This window comes from Uranotaenia lowii, unplaced genomic scaffold, assembly GCF_029784155.1.
Source record: "Uranotaenia lowii strain MFRU-FL unplaced genomic scaffold, ASM2978415v1 HiC_scaffold_577, whole genome shotgun sequence".
NCBI lineage: Eukaryota > Metazoa > Arthropoda > Insecta > Diptera > Culicidae > Uranotaenia > Uranotaenia lowii.
Genome location: NW_026598508.1, coordinates 4,179 through 25,000, shown reverse-complemented (window position 1 = coordinate 25,000; position 20,822 = coordinate 4,179). Strand labels below are relative to the sequence as shown.

General features: G+C 38.8%; 2 protein-coding genes and 1 long non-coding RNA gene across 3 annotated transcripts; 2 read left to right on the top strand and 1 right to left on the bottom strand.

Moving 5' to 3' along the window:
- Window positions 1-1,463: 1,463 nt before the first annotated feature.
- LOC129760332 (diuretic hormone class 2) lies at window positions 1,464-9,451 on the top strand (the record flags this gene model as incomplete). Its single annotated transcript, XM_055757971.1, has 3 exons — window positions 1,464-1,639; window positions 3,415-3,458; window positions 9,121-9,451. Coding segments are annotated over 3 exons (321 nt in total), but the record flags the coding sequence as incomplete, so codon positions are not given.
- LOC129760331 (uncharacterized protein K02A2.6-like) lies at window positions 5,027-8,117 on the bottom strand. The gene is made up of 2 exons (XM_055757969.1): window positions 5,284-8,117; window positions 5,027-5,209 (listed from the first exon to the last, which is right to left on the bottom strand). Exon 1 carries the CDS (start codon window positions 7,792-7,794, stop codon window positions 6,094-6,096), a length of 1,701 nt encoding a protein of 566 aa, XP_055613944.1. The 5' UTR covers window positions 7,795-8,117; the 3' UTR covers window positions 5,027-5,209; window positions 5,284-6,093.
- A 7,329-nt stretch (window positions 9,452-16,780) lies between the features above and the next one.
- LOC129760333 (uncharacterized) lies at window positions 16,781-17,255 on the top strand. The gene is made up of 4 exons (XR_008740325.1): window positions 16,781-16,876; window positions 16,929-16,986; window positions 17,051-17,113; window positions 17,170-17,255. It is a non-coding gene; the product is annotated as an uncharacterized LOC129760333 (long non-coding RNA).
- The last annotated feature ends 3,567 nt before the right edge of the window (window positions 17,256-20,822 follow it).

Sequence of the window (20,822 nt, the reverse complement as noted above, 5' to 3'; positions counted from 1 at the left end):
CCGACTGGTTGTCGGAAAAGCTTCTCGCCGACCCGTTCATCAAACAGAAGCTAATGGAAATGTGTCGATTGTTTGACGAAAAAATACTTTGGTTCAAAAGAAAATTCATCTAAATCAATGAATTTTTACTTTGATTCTGAGATGAATAAAAAATTCTTTGAATTCAAATTGAATATTTTGATTTAAAAATTTGGAACATTGGTTTTATGGGAAAAAAGTTCGGTTCAATATAAAATTTACTTGAATCAAGGAAATTGGATTTTGTTTCAATGTACACAAGGTTTTTGAATCAAAGATGTATTTTTTTTGTTCAATGCCACTACTTTTCGCTGCGTGTACTATTTTTGTTAACAACTTTTGTGTATTTAACTTTTCGTTTTCCGTTTTCTTCTGTGATAACTTTTTATTTGTGAACGTCTCGTTTTTTGTTTAGCTTTTATCCTGTAATTTTAGTTAAATATATTTAGTATTCATTACACCACTTTTAAATCAACTTTTACTTTTTAAACTAAGACACGGCGCGCACTTCTTAGCTCTACGGCGTTCACCAACGGAAAGAGCTTGCACTTGCTAGGTCGATAAAATGAACAAATTCTATATACACCTTCATCCGACCGTCGCACGGAAACACGTCAGCAACTTTATTGGACGTGCGCGACGTTGATTGGGTGATAACACTTCCTCGCAAAAGCACAAGTGTGTTCATCCGACGCCCATGGGCCTCTCCCGCGAGAGAAGTGGCTGCGTGCCGATAGGGTAAGGAGGTAAAATGGAAGGAATCCTCTGTGAGCTGAGGTAACTCGCTAAGTGAGCTAGCGGTGTTTGTTGACATTTTTAAATCAGGGTTGTAGGTCAAAATTGGGTAAAGTGTCGAAGATACTTTAATGGATTGTAACGAACGGTTACAGCATCCACTATCGATTTGGCGACCATTTTTTCGTGAAATTAGCCACCAAAAAAACCGCCAGCATCGAATTTCCGGAACGGCATTGAATCACGTCGGATTGTTTCTTGTCTCTACCGGCAGCGGCTGCTATCTAGAAATACGGCGGCTAGAAAACCTTCGTTTTACTAAAATCGAGCAAGATAAACTTTCTGATTACTAAAATCAATTAAATTTAGCTTTTTGCTAACTAAAAAGTAAAAAAATATTTTTACTAACGAAAAGTAACAGCGAATTTTTGCTAAGTGGAGCCCCGTTTGTGTGCGGGATTGCGAGCTCGCCCATCGCCAATAGATTTGTCCGGAGAGAGGAATTCTCTACATCAGCGGATGTGAATGATCTCGCTCATTCTTATGTGTTTACAATCTCACTCTGCATTTCAGTACGATATGCACAGCTTGGGGGGAGCAGGACAAGCCGATCTGAGGAGTTTTGCTATCCATGGTTGTCGTTGCTGAATATTGTCAGAGAAACATATTTGAGTTACATTACAAGGTTTCCAAAACTATAAATTTTGTAAAAATCGGTAGAAAAAAAATATAAAAAATGCCAAAAGGTTCTTACCACTGTATTTACATTTTATTTTTTTTGCAGTTATGATAATTTTGGAATGGAAGAACAACCAGAGGATGTTTTAATAGATTTAATAACGAGGTATGGCCAAACAATCATGCGAGCTCGAGATGATTTGGAAAAGTAAGATGTATAAAACATTGATTGTTTAACCTTGTATTTTTATTTTTTGTCATTGGTTTTCATAATAATGAAATAATATTAAAACTTGTTTTCAACTTTTTGTTTAATTATGTTTTTTGCTCTAAGGGAATTCATACAATTCATACATAAAATTAAAGAATAGCAAATACAGTAAGGTTTTTTTATACACTGATATACGTACCGCGTAAAAAAACTATGCAAAAGAAACCGTGTTAATTCCCGGAAACCGTGCAAAAAAACCGTGTTAATTCCCGAAACCCGTGTAAAAAAAGACCATTAAAATTCTGCAGCTCTAAAGTTCTGACACTTAAGACCTGAGACCTGAGACCTGAGACTTGAGACTTGAGACTTGAGACCTGAGACTTGAGAATGTAGACTAGAGACATGACACCTGAGACCTGAGTCCAGGGACCTGAGATCTGAGACATGAGACCTGAAGAACGAAACCAAAGACATGGTACATTAGACCTGAGACCTGAGACTAGAAACCTAAGACATAAAACACAAGACCTGAGACCTGAGACATGCGACATGAGACCTGAGACTTGAAACTTAAGACATGACACCTGAGACCTGAGACCAGAGACATGAGACATGAGACATAAGCCATGAAGCATGAGACATGAGATATGAGACCTGAGACCTGAGACATGAGACATAAGACATGAGACCTGAGGCATGAGACAAGAGCCATTAAAGATTAGACTTTGGACATGAGACTTCAGAATACAAATACAAATAGAAATACAAATACAAATACAAAAAATAGTGTCGCGAGCTCGCTAGTACAAACTACTAGTGTTAGTACCACGAGAAATTAGTTTAGTTCCGATTTCAACTTGCGAGCACTCTAGCGAAAGGGTTTCACTTGTAGGTGACGAAAAATAGTGTCACTAGTTCGCTAGTTCAAGTTTAGTACCTGTAGAAATTAGTTTAGCTCCGATTTCAACTTTAGACCGGTCAAGTGAAAGAGCTTCACTTGTAGGTGACGAAAAACAGTGTCGCGACTTCGCTAGTACAAGCTACTAGTGCTAGTACCGTGAGAATTTAGTTTTGCTCCGATTTCCACATACGACCCCTCTAGTGAAAGCGTTTGACTTGTAGGTGGCGAAAAATAGTGTCGCGACTTCGCTAGTACAAGCTACTAGGGTTAGTACCGCGAGAAATTAGTTAAGCTCCGAGTTAAGCTCATGTCTCATGCTGAGGTCTCAAGTCTAATATCCCTTGTCTCAGGTCTCATGTCTAATTTCTAATGTTTCATGTCTCTTGTCTCAGGTCTCATGTCTCATGTCCAATGTCTCAAGTCTCATGTCTCATGTCTCATGTCTCAAGTCTCAGGTCTCAGATCCCAGGTCTCAGGTCTCATGTATCACGTTATTAGTCTCAGTGCTAAGATTTTCCCAACTTCAGAAAGATCCTAAGTGTTTTCCTTTGAAAAGGAATATTTTCTCTCAAAAACCGTGTTAGTTCGCGAAATCCGTCGTAAAAAAACCGTGTTAATTCCCGAAAACCGTGTAAAAAAACCGCGTAAAAAAACGTGTAAAAAAACCTTGGTGTAGGTATTTATTTTCTTTTAAAATATCATACCCTTCTGAATACATAGTTTATATGGTACCCATTTATTCTCAGATAATTTCGTTTCACTTCGTATTGTAAATTTTATAGTTTTTACTTCCGTTTTTATTAGCATTTTTGTATAATTCTTTCCCTTAAACTTAATAGAAGGGTCGGTAATTCAACTCTTCTATTTGTAGTTCGAAGAGGACGGTTGATTTTGGCCTTTCCCGAGGGTATTCAGGTAAGCAGATTGTATTGTCGTCTCTGCAAACATTTTTTTTAATGATTTGTTTGGTTACTAAAGCTGGAAGAAGGCAACCAAAATCACTACGAATGCACTTAAACATATGGATTTGGAGAAATCAGCAAAAAATAATTACTATCGATGTCTGTCCGATGTTTGCCAGCCATTTTTCCACCTGAAATATTTTTGTTTGTTTATCCTATTCCGATATGAATCTCTTATTTCGGGGTATTTTTTTTCGGCTTTCAGTCTACTTAATTAGCAAAGACGACTATTTATTTAAGATCCAACGTTTCAATCTTTATAGGATCATCATCAGAAACACAATTTTTATAAATGTGTTCACTAATTATAAAATTGCTTACCGAAAAAATGTCGTCTTTCTGTTTTGGACTGATTCGGCTGATCAGATAAAACTGTCTTGTATATCTGTTACAATATTTTTTCAAATAAATGTTTGTATTGTTGGAATAAATGTTGTGTGTTAACTAACTGTGTACAAAGTTTTGCAGTTGAAAACCCTTTTTGTCTTATAATTTTTGGATTTATATTCACTAGCATCTAAAAGTTGTCACACAGTTTACACTTTCATTTTCCAACTTATTTTTTTAATCTGATCATGACGAGTGTTGTGTATGTGTTGTGGCGTTTGTGTTCCAGTATTTGAGTTTTTATGTTGAGATTTAATTTTTCTTATGTGGCAAAGTGTTTTCAAAAGTTAACAAAGTTGTTCAACGGAAAAATTCCTTTAGAGGAATTTTTAATTGGCACAAAAACTATTAGTAGGCTTGGTTCCACAGAAGAAATAAAAGTGATGTTGATATTTCAGAACAAAAAGTTCAATTTTCCCATACAAACCTAAAAGTCCAAATTTACTCATGTAAACGTTTCCTAAAAAATCTGCAAAAAATCATGAATCATGAATAGTGTAACAGAAAGAAGAATTTTTAAATACTTTTTAAGGTATGTATTTTTGACGCATTAAAAAAGTTTGAAATGTTGGAGCGCTAGTGTGGTCCAGCGGATAAGCTGGCGCTAGTCTGGTAACCCACGCGTAGTGGGTTCAATTCCTGGTATCGGCAAGAAAACTTTTGGATTCGTATCCCATAAGTTGCCGACAGGTAAGATTTGTTTCGTTTAAAGAGACAAAGAGGCGCCATCTGATACCTTTCGAGAGCCTGCAACCCTGCTGAAGGGCTGTCTTTAAAACTGCTTAGTTTTGCTCGATTGGAATGACACTGACAGAAAATAAATAATTCCAATCGTGGCATATCGTCTCTTTGTTTACTACAGGCTCGTTATTTTCATTGTATGATTATAATTTTAATGGCATGTTCGGCGGAATGAAAAACTACAGAGAATTTTATTTTATAGAAATTTGAAAGTTAGCCACCGGAATTTTTTACTGAAATTCTAGCAAACCCGGCGAAAAAGACCGAGCAAAATTTCAACCTACAAAATTTATAATTTTTCTCTGGAAACACAAGGAAGGTATCAGATTTTAAATAGAACACACAAATTTTTCATTTTTCATCATCACAAATCAATTTTTCATCATTTTTATTTTTTCTGAATTTTAACATCATTGAAAACACTATTTGTCACTGTAAATTTTAACTGCCAATTTCCGATGGTTCCATATACGGCCAACAGGAACCACCGAGGTTCCTTTTTGCCAGGACTTGGAAACCTCCTCGTACATTCGCTGGCTTTGATGATGTATGTATACCTTGACTGGCAGCAGCAACCTGGTCGAAAAAAAAAACAGAAAATTCAATACATTACAACCAGAAAATCTGTCTGCTTTCAGATTGATTCTTACCTGTATACTTCCGGTGTCGTTCGGTCACTATTTCGTTGTCCACTTCATCACCAAAGTTACCGCCGGCATCGAGTTCCTAACTGCACTAACTTTTTTATTTGTGGCGACAAATACGGCTGCTGCCAAAAAAAAAGAAGGCAGCCAACAAACTAAGTTTTTACTAAAATCAAGCAAAATTCACATTTGTATATTGTTGTAAACTGGGGTAGCACGGATACAAGGTAATAAATAACACGTAGTTACTTAACACTACATATTAAAAAGACGATTTATTGACGAGGTAAAATCACGTCGCGACTATGCGTTTACAATACAAAACATAAAGTGATTGGTTGTTGTTGTTGTAATCTACCCGCTGGTTGGCGCGTCGATCGGCTGACAGATAGGCTGCCAGCAGTGAGCCCAGCGGTATTGTTTGTAGGGTGTTTCACGCCCTAACATCTCCTCCCTTAATACAGCCGGTGCGGGTTGAACCGGATCGTCGGTCTTCTGGTTCGCGAAGAACGACGAGGCACCTGCACAGCTTTTTGCTGGTTGACGTGAACTCCACTGGGTCAGCAGAGCTTGATGGTGAGGGAGAAGGAGGCGTGGAGAGTAACGGTGACATCGGTGAGAAATCTGGAGACAGACTTGGGTCTCAAGTAACATGCGCTGATGAAACAGGCTGAAGTGCGCACATTTTTTTATCAGTTCCAAGCGTGCAGCAAAACGGTCAACGGAAGCTTTGGAACTGGCTGAGTCACCGGGTATTGGCGCTGGATGCCCCGGTTGCGTTCGGCTGGTGGAATTGCCTTGAACCATTGGGCGCGGTTAGTCCAACGAAGTTCTGATTGGCCTGGAGAACTTGGCCTCGCTTATAAGAGCTAGGCTTCTTCCCTCCTCGAATTTTCCGTATGGCTCGTTCAAGGGTCCACAAATCGTCCGATTGTGGGTGGAAAAGCGCTGTGGTGAAGTGCTGGGTGCCGAAAACGAAGAGAAAGGCACAGACCAGAGTCCAAACGCGTCGACCAAATCGATACCGAGCACGTTAAGGGATTGGTCGACCACGTAAAATGTGCCACGGCGCTGCTGACCGTTGACGTTGACGTCACAGTCAAACTTGAAGAGCAGATGGAGAGGGGCACCAGAAGCAGTAAATGCTTTTTCTCGGGCAGAGGTGGTAAAAGGCTTCCCGATTTTCTCCCACACACGCTTTGATACAACACTGATATCGGATCCGGTGTCCAACTGGAGTTGCACCTCTGCACTGTTCAGCCTAGCTTGCACAAATCTCCTTTTTTGCTGCACTGTATTCACTTGAACAGATTTTGCCCGAAAAGTACTGTTTTTGTTTTTGTGATAGGGCTTTCCACTTTTGTTTTCGGTTAAACAATAACCTTCACGGTGTCCGCTGTTGCCACAATCACTACACAAGTGGTCCAAGTATGGACACTCACGAGTGTAGTGCATTGCGCCGCGCTTCCAACAAGGGGTTGGGGGAATGTTTTTGTTTTCACTGTTCACTTTTTTCGGAGAACTTTTGGAAATTTGTTTCCGATTCCGCTTCACGAACTGCACTGATAGTGATCTGGATGTTCCCTCGATCATAGCTGTGTCTCTCTTCAGACACATCAGCCGCTGGCAGTCTTTGGAAAGCTGCTCCAGAGTCACGTCGTCCCGGTCCTCGATTTTTGCCAACAGTCTAGTACGCACCTCTGCATCACACTCCGCTTTCAAGCCGCAAACAAATAATAAGCATTTGAACTGCTCCTCCGTCAATTTACTCAGCTCAAAATCGACCGCGTTCTTGTTTACACGGCATGAAAACGAAACGTAATCTTCGGTGGACTTCTTTGTTGTTTGTAGGCACCGGTAACGCTTGCTAATGAGCGATTCAGCAGCACCGAACAGGATTCCCAATTTCCGAACAGTTTCGTCAAATTGGTACTCTTTCGGTAGTTTCGGAAGGATGAAATTAACATACCGTTCATGTTCGGCGGAACCCATCTTCCGGAGGAGCAAACGGACTTTTGCATCGCTGTCGAGCCGGGAAGCGTCTTGCTCAAACAGGTCTTTGTACCGCGCGTACCAAGCCGCAAACGTAATGTTGTTTTCCGGATCGTACCGGAACTCCTTGATGTGATGCGAAAGTGAATCTAAAATCACTTCAGGGTTAGATGGTACCTGCACGCTTAGCGATGACATCGCACGGAGGAACATCTCCTGCTGCTGTCGCATAAACTCCTGCTGCTGATTTAGCATTTGTGTCGCAAATGCTTGCTGCTGTTGGAGGAGCTGGGAAAGGAGTGCGTCTGATGATGAGAGGTGGTGTGTTGATTGATACGACTGTTGCTGCTGCTGCCCGGGGAACTGTTGAGAAAGTCCCGTCGGTGGCTGCTGACCGAACTGTGTGGGGCGAACAAAGCTTGCCATGCCAGCTGGGAGGAACTGCTGTCCACTGGGGAGCCCGTTGATGGTCCCATTTGATCCAGCGGCTAGATCCGAAGTACGGTTATGTTCTTCCGAATCCATTTCACACCGTTGTCGTTTCCGCGTGGGGGAATTAATTTTGCGATAATTCGGTGGATTTCGCGAAAATTAAACGACCGACTCGTCGCCACTGTTGTAAACTGGGGTAGCACGGATACAAGGTAATAAATAACACGTAGTTACTTAACACTACATATTAAAAAGACGATTTATTGACGAGGTAAAATCACGTCGCGACTATGCGTTTACAATACAAAACATAAAGTGATTGGTTGTTGTTGTTGTAATCTACCCGCTGGTTGGCGCGTCGATCGGCTGACAGATAGGCTGCCAGCAGTGAGCCCAGCGGTATTGTTTGTAGGGTGTTTCACGCCCTAACATATATCGTGTTAGTAAAACGAGTCCAATTGCTAATCGAAAGTAATCGACTATTTTTGTTAAGTGGAGGCTCAGAAATTTTGTGTGTGTACAAATGTACACTAAAAAGGTTTGAAATACTTTACAGTACTGAATAATGCTAAAAAAAATACATAAAAAAGAGACCATATATGGGCTCGTTGGATGATTAATTTCTTAAGCCCTGAGGTCTAAAAAATGATTTGGCTTAAAATGCATTCACTATCTTGTAACTTGTAACTGAATGACACGAAGCTAAGGTCGACAAAAAATTCTTCATCAGAAAAATTTTATTGAAAGAATTCCTAAATTGATACAATATCGATTAATTGCCTTTCAGAGTAGAAAAAAATATCATGTTCGTTTTTCAGAACAAAATTTTAAACATTAAAACTTTTCTTCTTTGCCGCCGACCATGGCCTAAAGGATAGCGTTCAAGTCTTCTAAGCCAGAGGTCATGAGATCGAGTCTCGGTCACGGCATACATAGTACTATTTCTGTGGGTTGGTGGTGTTAGCATTAGTAAGATGCTAGCCATTATATCCTTTAAAGATGTACGCTTTAGTCTTAAGTATTATTTAGATCTCTTCAAAGAAACATGAAGTTTCACTGAGATCCTATATGTGTGTGTTCGTTTTTTTTTTGTTTTTCATAATTCTGCTGAACCAAAACGAAACTATTCAGACCTCAGGCCCAAAATGGACTCAGTCTGATGCCTGGCCTGTGTCAAACTTGATTTTTTTTGGCAGGAGTTCATAAATATTTATAAATCAAAATGTTTTTAAATTGATCATTTTATCTATAGGTTAAATATTTCAAGACTCTAGTGATGACATTCTCGATTAGTTGTGGTCACATATTTTGGCCTAATTTCACTTGAATGTAACTATTTTCCCGTATTTTTTTGTTTCATGGTCGCTTCTAGCACTGCTTATCGTTGTACTAACTTTTTTTTTCAATAACCAATAATAGGTGCCCAGGAAGCAAAACACAGAATGGCTATGGCGGTGGCAAACTTTGCTGGAGGCCCTGGAAGGAAACGTAAAGTGGAACGAAGAAGTATAAAAGATTGAATATTTTCCGCAAAACAACATTCTGAAATTACATCAAGTGCAAAAGTGAAACCCCTTACTTCGCAATAAACACGTTCTAATGAACCGAGTCTTATAAATTTTGCCGTTGGCAGAGTTTCTGGCAATTATGATATAGCAATAGGAAAATTGATATCAATCGTAGCAGTGTAAATACTATTTTTCTATACATAATATAAGTTGACCTTGCAATAAAATGTCTGATATTTTCATACTGTTGTTTTTATTGCTCTCAGATATTATCACAAACCAGAATGTAACATATCTTCGGCCAGGTGTGTTAACTTTGTCGAAAAGTGTGCGAAAGTTTCTCAATGGATCGATTCGCGATGACGTAACTCCCTTTTGTGGTGACAGTTTTTTTTTTTATAACTAGTTTATTTGAAACGGCTCATACGTTTAAGCTTTGAGGAGCCACACTCGTTTTTGTTTTTTACAATTGATTACATAAATCTAGCACTTTTTTATAGAAGAAAGGAAGATAGAAAGGGAAATACGAAAATAAAGAGAATTATAGACGGAGATCAATAGCTTTTAGAAAAAGGTAAATTTCGAACATGTAGTCCAAGTCTAGCACAGCTAGCACGTTTCTCACTGGAACGTTAGGTTGTTTTCCTCGGGCCCGAAGGGAGTCTAATAAATTCATTCTGGAGACAAGGTGGACCTCACACGACCAAACAATATGCTCAATGTCATGATAACCTTGGCCGCAACTACACAAATTGCTGCCAGCAATATTTATACGATAGAGTACCGCGTTCAAGGAACAATGATTGGACATGAGACGGGAAAATATACGAATAAAATCCCGACTCAGGTCCAATCTATTGAACCAGGGTTTGAGGCTTACCTTTGGGATAATCGAGTGGAGCCACCGACCCTGCTCATCCTCGTCCCATCTGCGCTGCCAGTTGACGAGAGCGTTTCTACGGGCCAAAAAGTAGAATTCGCTGAAGGCGATTTGACGCTGATAAATGTCGCCTTCAACCGCTCCCCTTTTGGCAAGTGAGTCTGCCTTCTCATTGCCCACAATCGAACAATGTGAAGGGACCCAAACAAAGGTGATGTTAAAGCAGCGTCTAGATAAAGCACTCAACGTTACCTGAATCTTCTCAAGAAAGAAGGGCGAGTACTTTCCGGGTCTTATCGAGCGAATAGCCTCAACAGAGCTAAGACTATCCGTAACAATGGTATAGTGTCCAGCGGGTCGTGCTGCTATGTTATCAAGTGCCCAATATATAGCTGCTAATTCTGCAATATACACAGAACATGGATATTCAAGACTGAATGAGGCACTTGAAATTTGATTGAATACACCAAACCCGGAACATTCCTCTATCAGGGAGCCATCAGTAAAGTACATTTTGTCAGCATCGACGTGTCTATATTTAGCATCAAAAATTCTTGGAATCAATAGTGGATGATGCGAATCCGGAATTCCACGAATTTCCTGCTGCATAGACAAATCAAACTGGACAGAAGAATTGTCGTAATCTGGGATGTAAACACGAGTTGGAAAGTATGAAGAAGGATTTACCTGCATGGACATGAAGACGTGGTATATAGACATAAATCTAGTATGAAGATTTTGCTCAAGAAGCCTTTCAAAATTTACGATCACCAATGAGTTCATGACCTCACACCTGATGAGGAACCGAAGAGATAGTAAGCTAAAGCGATCTCTCAGTGGAAGTACGCCTGCCAAAACCTCGAGACTCATGGTGTGCGTTGAGGGCATACAACCTAGAGCTATTCGGAGGCAACTATATTGAATACGCTCAAGTTTAATGAGGTGTGTTTTGGCAGCAGATTGGAAACAAAAACTGCCGTACTCCATGACTGAGAGAATAGTTGTTCTATAGAGTTTTATAAGATCTTCTGGGTGGGCTCCCCACCAGGTGCCAGTGATTGATCGGAGAAAATTGATTCTTTGTTGGCATTTTCCTTTCAGATACTCAATTTGGGCTCTCCAGGTGCACTTGGAATCAAACCAAACCCCAAGATACTTAAAACACCTCGATTGAATGATCGTTCTGCCTAGGAGCTGAAGCTTTGGCTGAGCTGGTCTATGTTTTTTAGTGAAAACAACCATCTCCGTTTTCTATGGAGAAAACTCGATCCCAAGCCCCAAAGCCCAGGAAGACAATCTGTCTAAAGTATCTTGTAAAGGCCTCTGCAGATGTGACTCAGTATCACCTGTTACGGATACTACGCCATCATCTGCAAGTTGTCTTAAAGTGCAGCCTTCAGAGACTCAACTGTCGATGTCGCTTACATAGAAGTTATACAAAAGAGGACTCAAACATGAACCCTGCGGGAGGCCCATATAAGAGGTCCTTCTAATAGCAAGATCCCCGTGAGCAAAGTTCAAATGTTTCTCACAAAGCAAGCTGTATAAGATGTTGTTCAATAGAGGAGGTATACCCCGGAAGTGCAACTTGTCTGACAAAACCTCGATCGAGACTACATCAAAAGCTCCCTTTATGTCTAGAAACACTGAAGCCATTTGCTCACGTTTTGCGTACGCCATTTGTATCTCTGAAGACAGCAAAGCAAGACAATCGTTTGTCCCTTTGCCCCTTCGAAACCCAAATTGAGTATCTGAAAGGATACCATTTGTTTCCACCCATTTATCCAATCGGAACAAAATCATTTTCTCCATCGATTTCCGAATGCAAGACAACATCGCTATCGGACGGTACGAATTAAAATCAGACGCGGGTTTTCCAGGCTTTGGATGGCAATAACTTTCACTTGTCTCCAATCTTCGGGAACAATGTTAAGCTCCAAGAATTGATTGAATAAATTCAACAAGCGAAATTTTGCGGCATCTGGAAGGTTTTTCAACAAGTTGAATTTTATTTTATCAACTCCTGGAGATGTATTGTTACAAGAAAGAAGAGCAAGTGAGAATTCTACCATCGAAAATCTGGAATCCAGATCGCATCTATTCGGGGGCACACTTCGGATGATTTTTTGCACAGGTGTGGAATCGGGACAGATTTTCCGCGCGAAATTAAAAATCCATTTATGCGATTGTTCTTCACTTTCGTTCGTGGATGAACGATTACGCATTAGGGTGTCCCAAAATTGCATAACTTCTGAGAATCTGGGGGCTCACCCTTCAAATGGTAGATTAGGATGTGCAGAACAAACTTTTGTATGGGGCCGACTAAAAAAAATCATGTTTAGAGGTTCCGCAAGCGCGATCTTTAAAAAAAATCCACTTTCAAAAGATTTGATTTTAAATAAATTCTGGGTCCAAAAATTTTCATAAAATTCATATATTTTATATTTTTTTAATTTTGTTTGAGTTAAAAACTACACGTAAAAAATACAAAATGAACCAAATTTGTATCAAAACGTAAAACTAGCAAGCTATTTTCAAGAAAAAAAAATTTTGTGGTCCAAAAGTTTTGAATTCAACTGACCAAAATGTGTGCCAAGCGTAGAATATTTTTTGATACCAATGCCATCAAAAGATGCGGATTTTTGTGCACTTAAACTTTGCTGAACAAAACATGTGGTTTGTATCAACGTGTGAACAGCTATTTACGATTTAATGCTTAACAAAAATCACAATTTAGGATATTTTTTATTTAATTTATCAAATATGTCTTAATAAATACCTACTTTAAAATCAAAATACTTGCAAAAAAAGACTTTGATGGTTTAAAGAAGTCATCAGAAGGCCATATGCCGAATTTGAGCAGAATCGGACAACAGGAAGGGGTTGCACTGAATCTCAAGTGTGAAAGGGATTCTGAGACATAGTGTTCTAAAGAAGCATAAAAAACTGGTTTTTCATCATACATTTTTGTCTTTACCAATCGATTGCTTGATTATGTAAGTTTTATTAAAATTTCAATTAAGACTAACATTTCACCTGAAGACTGCAACTCGATTGGACTTAAAACAAAAAAGTTATGGCTGTTCCAAGATTGTATTTTTGTGGCAAATTGTCGTTTAACACACAATGAGTACTTTTTACTCATTGCGTTTTACAGGACAATTTGTAACCAAAATACAATCTTTGAACAATGAACAGCCATAACTTTTTTGTTTTAAGTCCAATCGAGTTGCAGTCTTCAGGTGAAATGTTAGTCTTAATTGAAATTTTAATAAAACTTACATAATCAAGCAATCGATTGGTAAAGACAAAAATGTATGATGAAAAACCAGTTTTTTATGCTTCTTTAGAACGCTATGTCTCAGAATCCCTTTCACACTTGAGATTCAGTGCAACCCCTTCCTGTTGTCCGATTCTGCTCAAATTCGGCATATGGCCTTCTGATGACTTCTTTAAACCATCAAAGTCTTTTTTTGCAAGTATTTTGATTTTAAAGTAGGTATTTATTAAGACATATTTGATAAATTAAATAAAAAATATCCTAAATTGTGATTTTTGTTAAGCATTAAATCGTAAATAGCTGTTCACACGTTGATACAAACCACATGTTTTGTTCAGCAAAGTTTAAGTGCACAAAAATCCGCATCTTTTGATGGCATTGGTATCAAAAATATTCTACGCTTGGTACACATTTTGGTCAGTTGAATTCAAAACTTTTGGACCACAAATTTTTTTTTCTTGAAAATAGCTTGCTAGTTTTTCATTTTGATACAAATTTGGTTCATTTTGTATTTTTTACGTGTAGTTTTTAACTCAAACAAAATTAAAAAAATATAAAATATAAAAATTTTATGAAAATTTTTGGACCCAGAATTTATTTAAAATCAAATCTTTTGAAAGTGGACTTTTTTTAAAGATCGCGTTTGCGGAACCTCTAAAGATGATTTTTTTTAGTCGGCCCCATACAAAAGTTTGTTCTGCACATCCTAATCTACCATTTGAAGGGCGAGCCCCTCGATTCCCAGAAGTTATGCAATTTTGGGACACCCTATTACGCATGCTCCGTGCCACATTCCACAAAGTGCTTAAGGATGTTTCCCGCGACAAACCTCCCACAAAATTACGCCAATGCGCACGTTTTTTTTCCTTGATCAGGTTTTTGAATTGCTGCTCAAGAGAAAAATACGCGTTGAAGTTATCCAGGGTTCCGTGTTTCCGAAAAGCTTTAAAAGCGTTCGATTTATCCACGTACAGTTTGGTACATTGACTGTCCCACCATGGATTAGGAGGCCTTCGACGAACAGATGGATCTGGGATAGGTTTCGTTTGAGATTGAACTGCACTATCATAAATCAAGCGAACAAGATAAGAATATTCCTCCAACACATCCACAGAATGTATGGATGAAACAATAGTGTCCGAGAATTTTTTCCAGTCGATGTGTCTTGTGAGGTCATATGCCGTATTTGTTGAATTTGCAGCGTTCACCCCATCGGTGATTGTAATTTTGATAGGCAAGTGATCACTACCATTGGGATCAGGGATTACCTTCCACTGGCAATCCAATGATAGTGAGTTTGAGCAGAGTGAGAGGTCAATTGCACTTTGTCTAGCCGGAGGTTTAGGTACCCGTGTTTTATCACCCGTGTTCTAAATAGTTAAATTGAAACTGTCACAAATACTATAGATAAGAGTAGAACGACTATCGTCAATTTGCTCCCCCCAGACAGTCCCATGTGAATTAAAGTCACCCAGGATCAACCTAGGCTCAGGAAGTACTGAGCACAGGTTCTCTAGGTGACTTTGATTCACTGCAACTCTCTGAGGCCAGTACAAACTCACAATGCATAAGTCCTTTCCCCTTATAGTTGTATGACAAGCAACAGCTTCAATTCCTCCTGACAAAGGGAGGTGGATTCTATAGAAAGAGTGGCGTTTATTGATCCCCAAAAGCACCCCTCCATAAGAATCATTGCGATCCAAACGAATAATGTTAAAATCGTGGAATGAGATGTTTGATTGAGAAGAAAGCCATGTTTCAGAAAGGACAAAAATTTCGCAACTAGTTTCATGAAGAAGAAATTTGAACGGATCCAGTTTAGGGATTAGACTACGACAGTTCCACTGTAACACAGTGATATCTCCGACCTCTCGGCTTGAATTAGCCATCGAGAGAGATAAACACTGAAAGAAGGGGCCAAGTTTGCATCAATTGCTTCAAAAATGTCTTTATTACAGGGAGCATAGAGGTAACAATGCTCTTGATCGATTCCGAGACGTTGAAAAACGTAAAGACCCCATTAAGTATGTCACATAATTTAAAAATTCCAGATTGGGAAGTTGGTTCTGGCAAGATTACGTTAGGAGTGACAGACTTAGAAGTTCCCGCAATATCTGGTGTATTCTGTGGTGTCATATTAATACGGAACCCAGGAGGAACTTGTTTTTCTTTTACTATAGATGTCGGTTTTTGCTTAACACCAATTGAGGAACAAAATGTTGGAATTTTTGTTGGGATTTTGGGAGTCTTTGGTGCTGGTTTTGAGCGTTTTCGCGAATTTGCTACAAAGATGACCGGGTGATCTTCGTCGGTAGTATCTGATTCTACATTGTCAACTGACAGCGCAGAAAAAATGTTAGTCGAATGAGATTGGATCGGTTGCGCCGCGCCCTTCAATATGGCGGCATACGACCGTTTCGACCGTTCCTTTAACGAGCGCTTTTGGCTATCCCAGCGACTCTTATATTCCTCGCACGAGGAGATTTCATGGGGTGAGCCCCCGCAATAGACACATTTCTGCACTATTGCTGAGCACGCTCCAGCCCCATGATTCTCCCCGCATTTGGGACACCGTGGCTTGTTACAGCAGTGCGACGCAGTGTGTCCCAACTTATTGCAGTTTTTGCAATCCATTGGGCGAGGAACAAAGAGTCGCACAGGCAGCCTCAATATTCCGTCAATCAAGACGTAATGCGGGAGGGCTGTACCCGCAAAGGTCACACGAAATGAACCTGAAGGAGAGTACCCTTTGACTCCATTTACGACGGTGGAAGTTCTGAGTTGGCGGCAATCCAAGATTTCGACCGAAGCCGAATCGAGGCTCTTAAACTTACCAACGCCGTTGGATTTCACGTATTCTGCCTTCAGGCTCATTTCTGTAATCACGCCCTCGATCTCTACGTCTCGAGACGGAATGTACACGTGGTATTCTAAATTTATGAAATTGCTAGCAGCAATTTCATTTGCGGCTTTCCGGTTGGCTATTTCAACCCGCAATTTGTTCGGCCGCACCTTTTTAATGCAGGTTACAGAGGACCACCTCGCCAGATCTCTTGTGATCTGAACCACATTCAACTGTGTTGTACGCAGTTTTGACCACTGTGTTGTGACGGTCAGAGAAAGTGAAAAAGAAATGATGATGAGAGTGAGAAGAACGTAAACAAATAATGAAATTGAATTATGCGCGGGAATGATAAATAAATACATTGGTGAGAAAAATATGTTAGCAGCTTTCCAGAACTTAATTGGCACCATTTTGATAATATTGTGAAGACGAACGGTAGTGGCTGTAAGGTAGAAAGTTTAATCGAAAATCTAAAGTGATAACGGGCATTGCAACTATTCAGATAATTTGACTGATAGTCTGAAATTGATCTGTGAGCGCTGTAAGTAGAAGATAGAGAATAACAAGAATGCGATAGTTAATGGATGTTTTGATATTTAGATTGCGAGTTGAATGCCGTTGGATCACTAGAAAGAAAATAGTTGATTGCCACCGAGACTACCGTAAGTTACAAAAAGCATTTTACAAACCAAAAACTAAGTGTTTCATGTTTAGATTTAGTGACCCAAGTGCCGACTGTTGACAGAAGTCATTCATCTCAGAGCTACCGACCGTAAGTGTTTATCTGAATGTTAAGTTTGTACTTTGTATGTAATTAGATTTGATGACTTTATTAGGGCCTAAAAGAGAGGAAGAAAGCCATCAGGAAATTCATCTAGAGTGAAGGAGAAACTTTTAATGTAAGATAGCAAAATGTCGTATGTACTGTTCAATCTAATTGTTGTATTTATTGTAGCTTTGAGTAAATTTTATATTGAACTACAAGGATTCGTTTTTGCCTGAGCCTGAGAATTCCGAGAGCAACAAACTGTTTTCCATTTTTTTTGGGCCGGATGAAAACAACCCAAGGACCAGTGAAAGTTGGGCTCTCAGTGTAAACTCGGAGTCGGGTTGCTTTATTTTCAACTGAGGATGACTCGGAATTATCATCCATTGGAGAATAAAAATCATTAGAAGGACCCGCAACAACCGAATCCTCTAAATGCTCCTCATCCTCATAGACGCTATCTTCGTTATCCTCAGTTGAGGGGATTGGCCCCCCGCCTTCGTTCATATTTCTTCACACGAACACGGATGTCAAATGTTAAAAATATGAACGAAGCAAACAATGGTCGAAATATAGAGAAACAGATAGTAAAAAGAAAAAGTGAAAAAGAATGAAAAAGAACTTACAATTTTTTTACTTCTTAACGAGCTAATTTTCTTGAGTGTTTTTTTCTTTGGTACACACCCAAAATATTTTAGAAATTAATTCTACGGGATTTTTCACGTAGACTTAGTTTTTGATGCATCCCATCGATTCTACGTGCGTCTTGTAGTAACTACTTTCGTTCCACATAAACGACTCATGAATTTCACGTAAAATTCATGTGGATAGCTGAGAATGCTTTTTTTGTAAACGTGTTTGTGTTCACATGTTAATTCTGATAAGAAAATGTACGAGCATCAGTCAGTTGATAGCTTCATGGTGAAAACTTGTGTCGGTTTGCAAATTGACACGTTTGTTTTTAGCTGTTTGTTACTATTTTTGGTTCCGTTTCGTTAATTTACCTCCCGCTTCCACGGATTTGATCTGACTCAGTGGCGCATCAGGTAAGAAACCGACCTGACGGTAGGAGCCGGAATTTTAAAAGATCCAACCGAATCCACTCACTAGTTAATAACATTTACTTTCGGTGGCTTTCTAGATTTTTTATTAATATTTAAAATTTTATTTTATTTTCATTTTTGACTTCAGGCAATAGTGAAATATATTCCTCATTCCCTGGAAGAAGCCACCCAGGAAGGATGGATTACTCTGCGCAGAACACCGATCGGTACTCGAGGGAACGAGTTCTCCGTAGATACAGACCAGGTAATAACCATTAGTGCCATCAGAATAATTATTTTCTTAAACGGGATGCTAATTATATTTTTTAAACTTCAACAGGATTGAACATACTAAACCGCACTTCGAGCCGTGGGATAATTCATAGTACCATTATGTTTCCCGGATTATTTCGAAGTGACAAAAGTTAGTGAGTAGTGAAAAGCATCGGAATTTTATTTGTAATAATAAATAATAATTTAAAAATAAAAGAAACGATAAAATCAATCAAACAACCAATTGTTCTTAATGAGCTTTCATTTCAAGTTCATTCACAATCCATTTAGAATCAAGTAAAACTGACAATAACTTTCATCGCCATATCGCGTTGAACGCACTAGAAAATCACGTAAATTATAGGTGAGGTCCATAAAGCACAAATTCTTATTAGGGGAGCGTTTACATAATTTATTCGTAGCATTTACGTGAAAATCATTTGGATAAAAATTATGTAGTTTTTCACGTAGCCGCTACGTGAGGATTATTTTGGGTGCACAACCACGTGTTCTTTCGTTGATCACAGCTGGCCCTGGCGATGACGATGGCAATGATTTTTCCTCGGTTGATTGATGATGGCTCGATCCACCGGGAGAGAATGACCAATCGGATTCAGACTCGTGCAATGTCTCCGTTATCCGGATACGGCAATTAAAACCGGATACGGCAATTAAAACCGGATCTATCGGACAACAGGTTAAATGGGGGAAACAATTTGCACTCCTCTGTTGATGGTCCTGGTGCTGATGGTGATGACTACCCGAATTGAAAAACATTATGAAAACACCATGAATTTCATTTTCACTCTATCGTGGATTTTATGGTTGACACCATGAATATCACGGTACATGAAACCATGATTTCACTGTCAAACTCATTGTTTTCAACCATGGTATTCATGGTTTTGGCCAAAATAACCATGAAAAAAAGGGGGTTGTTAAGCAACTTAACATTGAAAAGATCAACTTTTTCCCGTACATTTGGAAACACAAAACGATAAAATTTATGGTTTTTACAGCTTCCAATTTTGTCAACCACACTGTGAAATTCACTGTTATCCCTTGAATTTTAATCGTTCAAAGATTATGAACATCAACGTTGATTTATGGTTTATCGAGAACGTCGGTACCGTGAAATTTTATGGTTTTATTTGATGTATTCATTGTTTTTTTTTTTGTTTATATTTCCTCCTAAAATAAAAAATAAACTTGTTTCATTCGTTTGATCCTTTTATTTAAAGTTATAGATTGTTTTCAAAGAAACTTATTGTCACTTTTCCAGAAGCAAAATTTTCTACAACACAACACCGGTGGCTTCATTCATTTTTGCCATCTTCAGATATACTAGATTGGTGGCCTATCCGTTCGATTCGGGTTTTTCTTGGATGTCCTGTCCATCAGCCATTTTGTGCTGCCGCGCACTCTTCGCCAGCATCTATATAAAATAAAAGAAATTTGTATAAGTTTAGTTATCTAACTGTAAAATAAAAGAACTTACCTGCATTACCGTAGGTAAATTGTCATCCTTATTCGATCCACTATCCAGCCAGAATTATAGCAAAAATCTCTAAATTTGCTGGTTCCGAACGCGCAAACCACGAACAAATTCAAAGAAAAAATGGCGTTTGTGTGAACGAGAAAAAAATTCTCTTCACGAAAAATTATAAATGTGTAAAAGAAGCAAATTTTTACCAATGCTGTATTGGTTTGGATCTGCATTTTACCATGGATTACGCTGTAACAGTAATAATCACAAAAATATTACTGTGATACCGTGCTTCTGACATATTTAGTAACTATGATGTATTTTGGAAAAACGGGATAGTTCACGGTGACTTTGAATATTATGGTGATTTCATCATAAGAATTGGTAGATAGATATTTAGATTTTACGATAAAGTTTATTGTTCAATTGAATATCATTGTTCTGTTATATTATTACCATGGTCTTGGCTATTCGGGTAGGCAGCCTGATGTTCCAGTCAGATGTGGGGAATGCGCACCAGCGCTGCCGGGGGAAGCACTGCTTGACACTTCCGTTGCTGGATTGATTCGGCAATTGACGACCGAATGATGCAGGATAACTGCTTGTGGAAACTTCCAACTTTACTTCACTTTTGCGACTTTAAAGCACCCGATAAGTATAGCGATACAAAAACGAATTTGTGGTGACAGTTCGCACGTCCTATTTGAGATTAGATTAAATTAAATTAATTTTTTCAAGTTATTTTTTTTTTGTGTGAGCTTCTGAATCTCAGCGCTAGGCTCAAATAATATTTTAATTATTTTTATTTTGCAAATAGAGTGTTCATTTCCCGGCCATTTTTACGTTCCCGGGATTCGGTAAATCAGATCATCCTATACCTGGGATCCCGGGAAAAAATTTAAATAGGAGATTATAACCCTTCCTACTACATATGTATGTACGAAATCATCGATATGGTATCCTGTACTTTCTTTTTTACACTTATTCTTTATTAAAAACATATAAAAGTATTTAAATATTATGCATGCAGAAAAAAAAAT

Coding starts and splice junctions, on each gene's coding strand:
- LOC129760331 (XM_055757969.1), bottom strand. CDS start 7,794: ATGGATTCGGAAGAACATAACCGTACTTCGGATCTAGCCGCTGGATCA.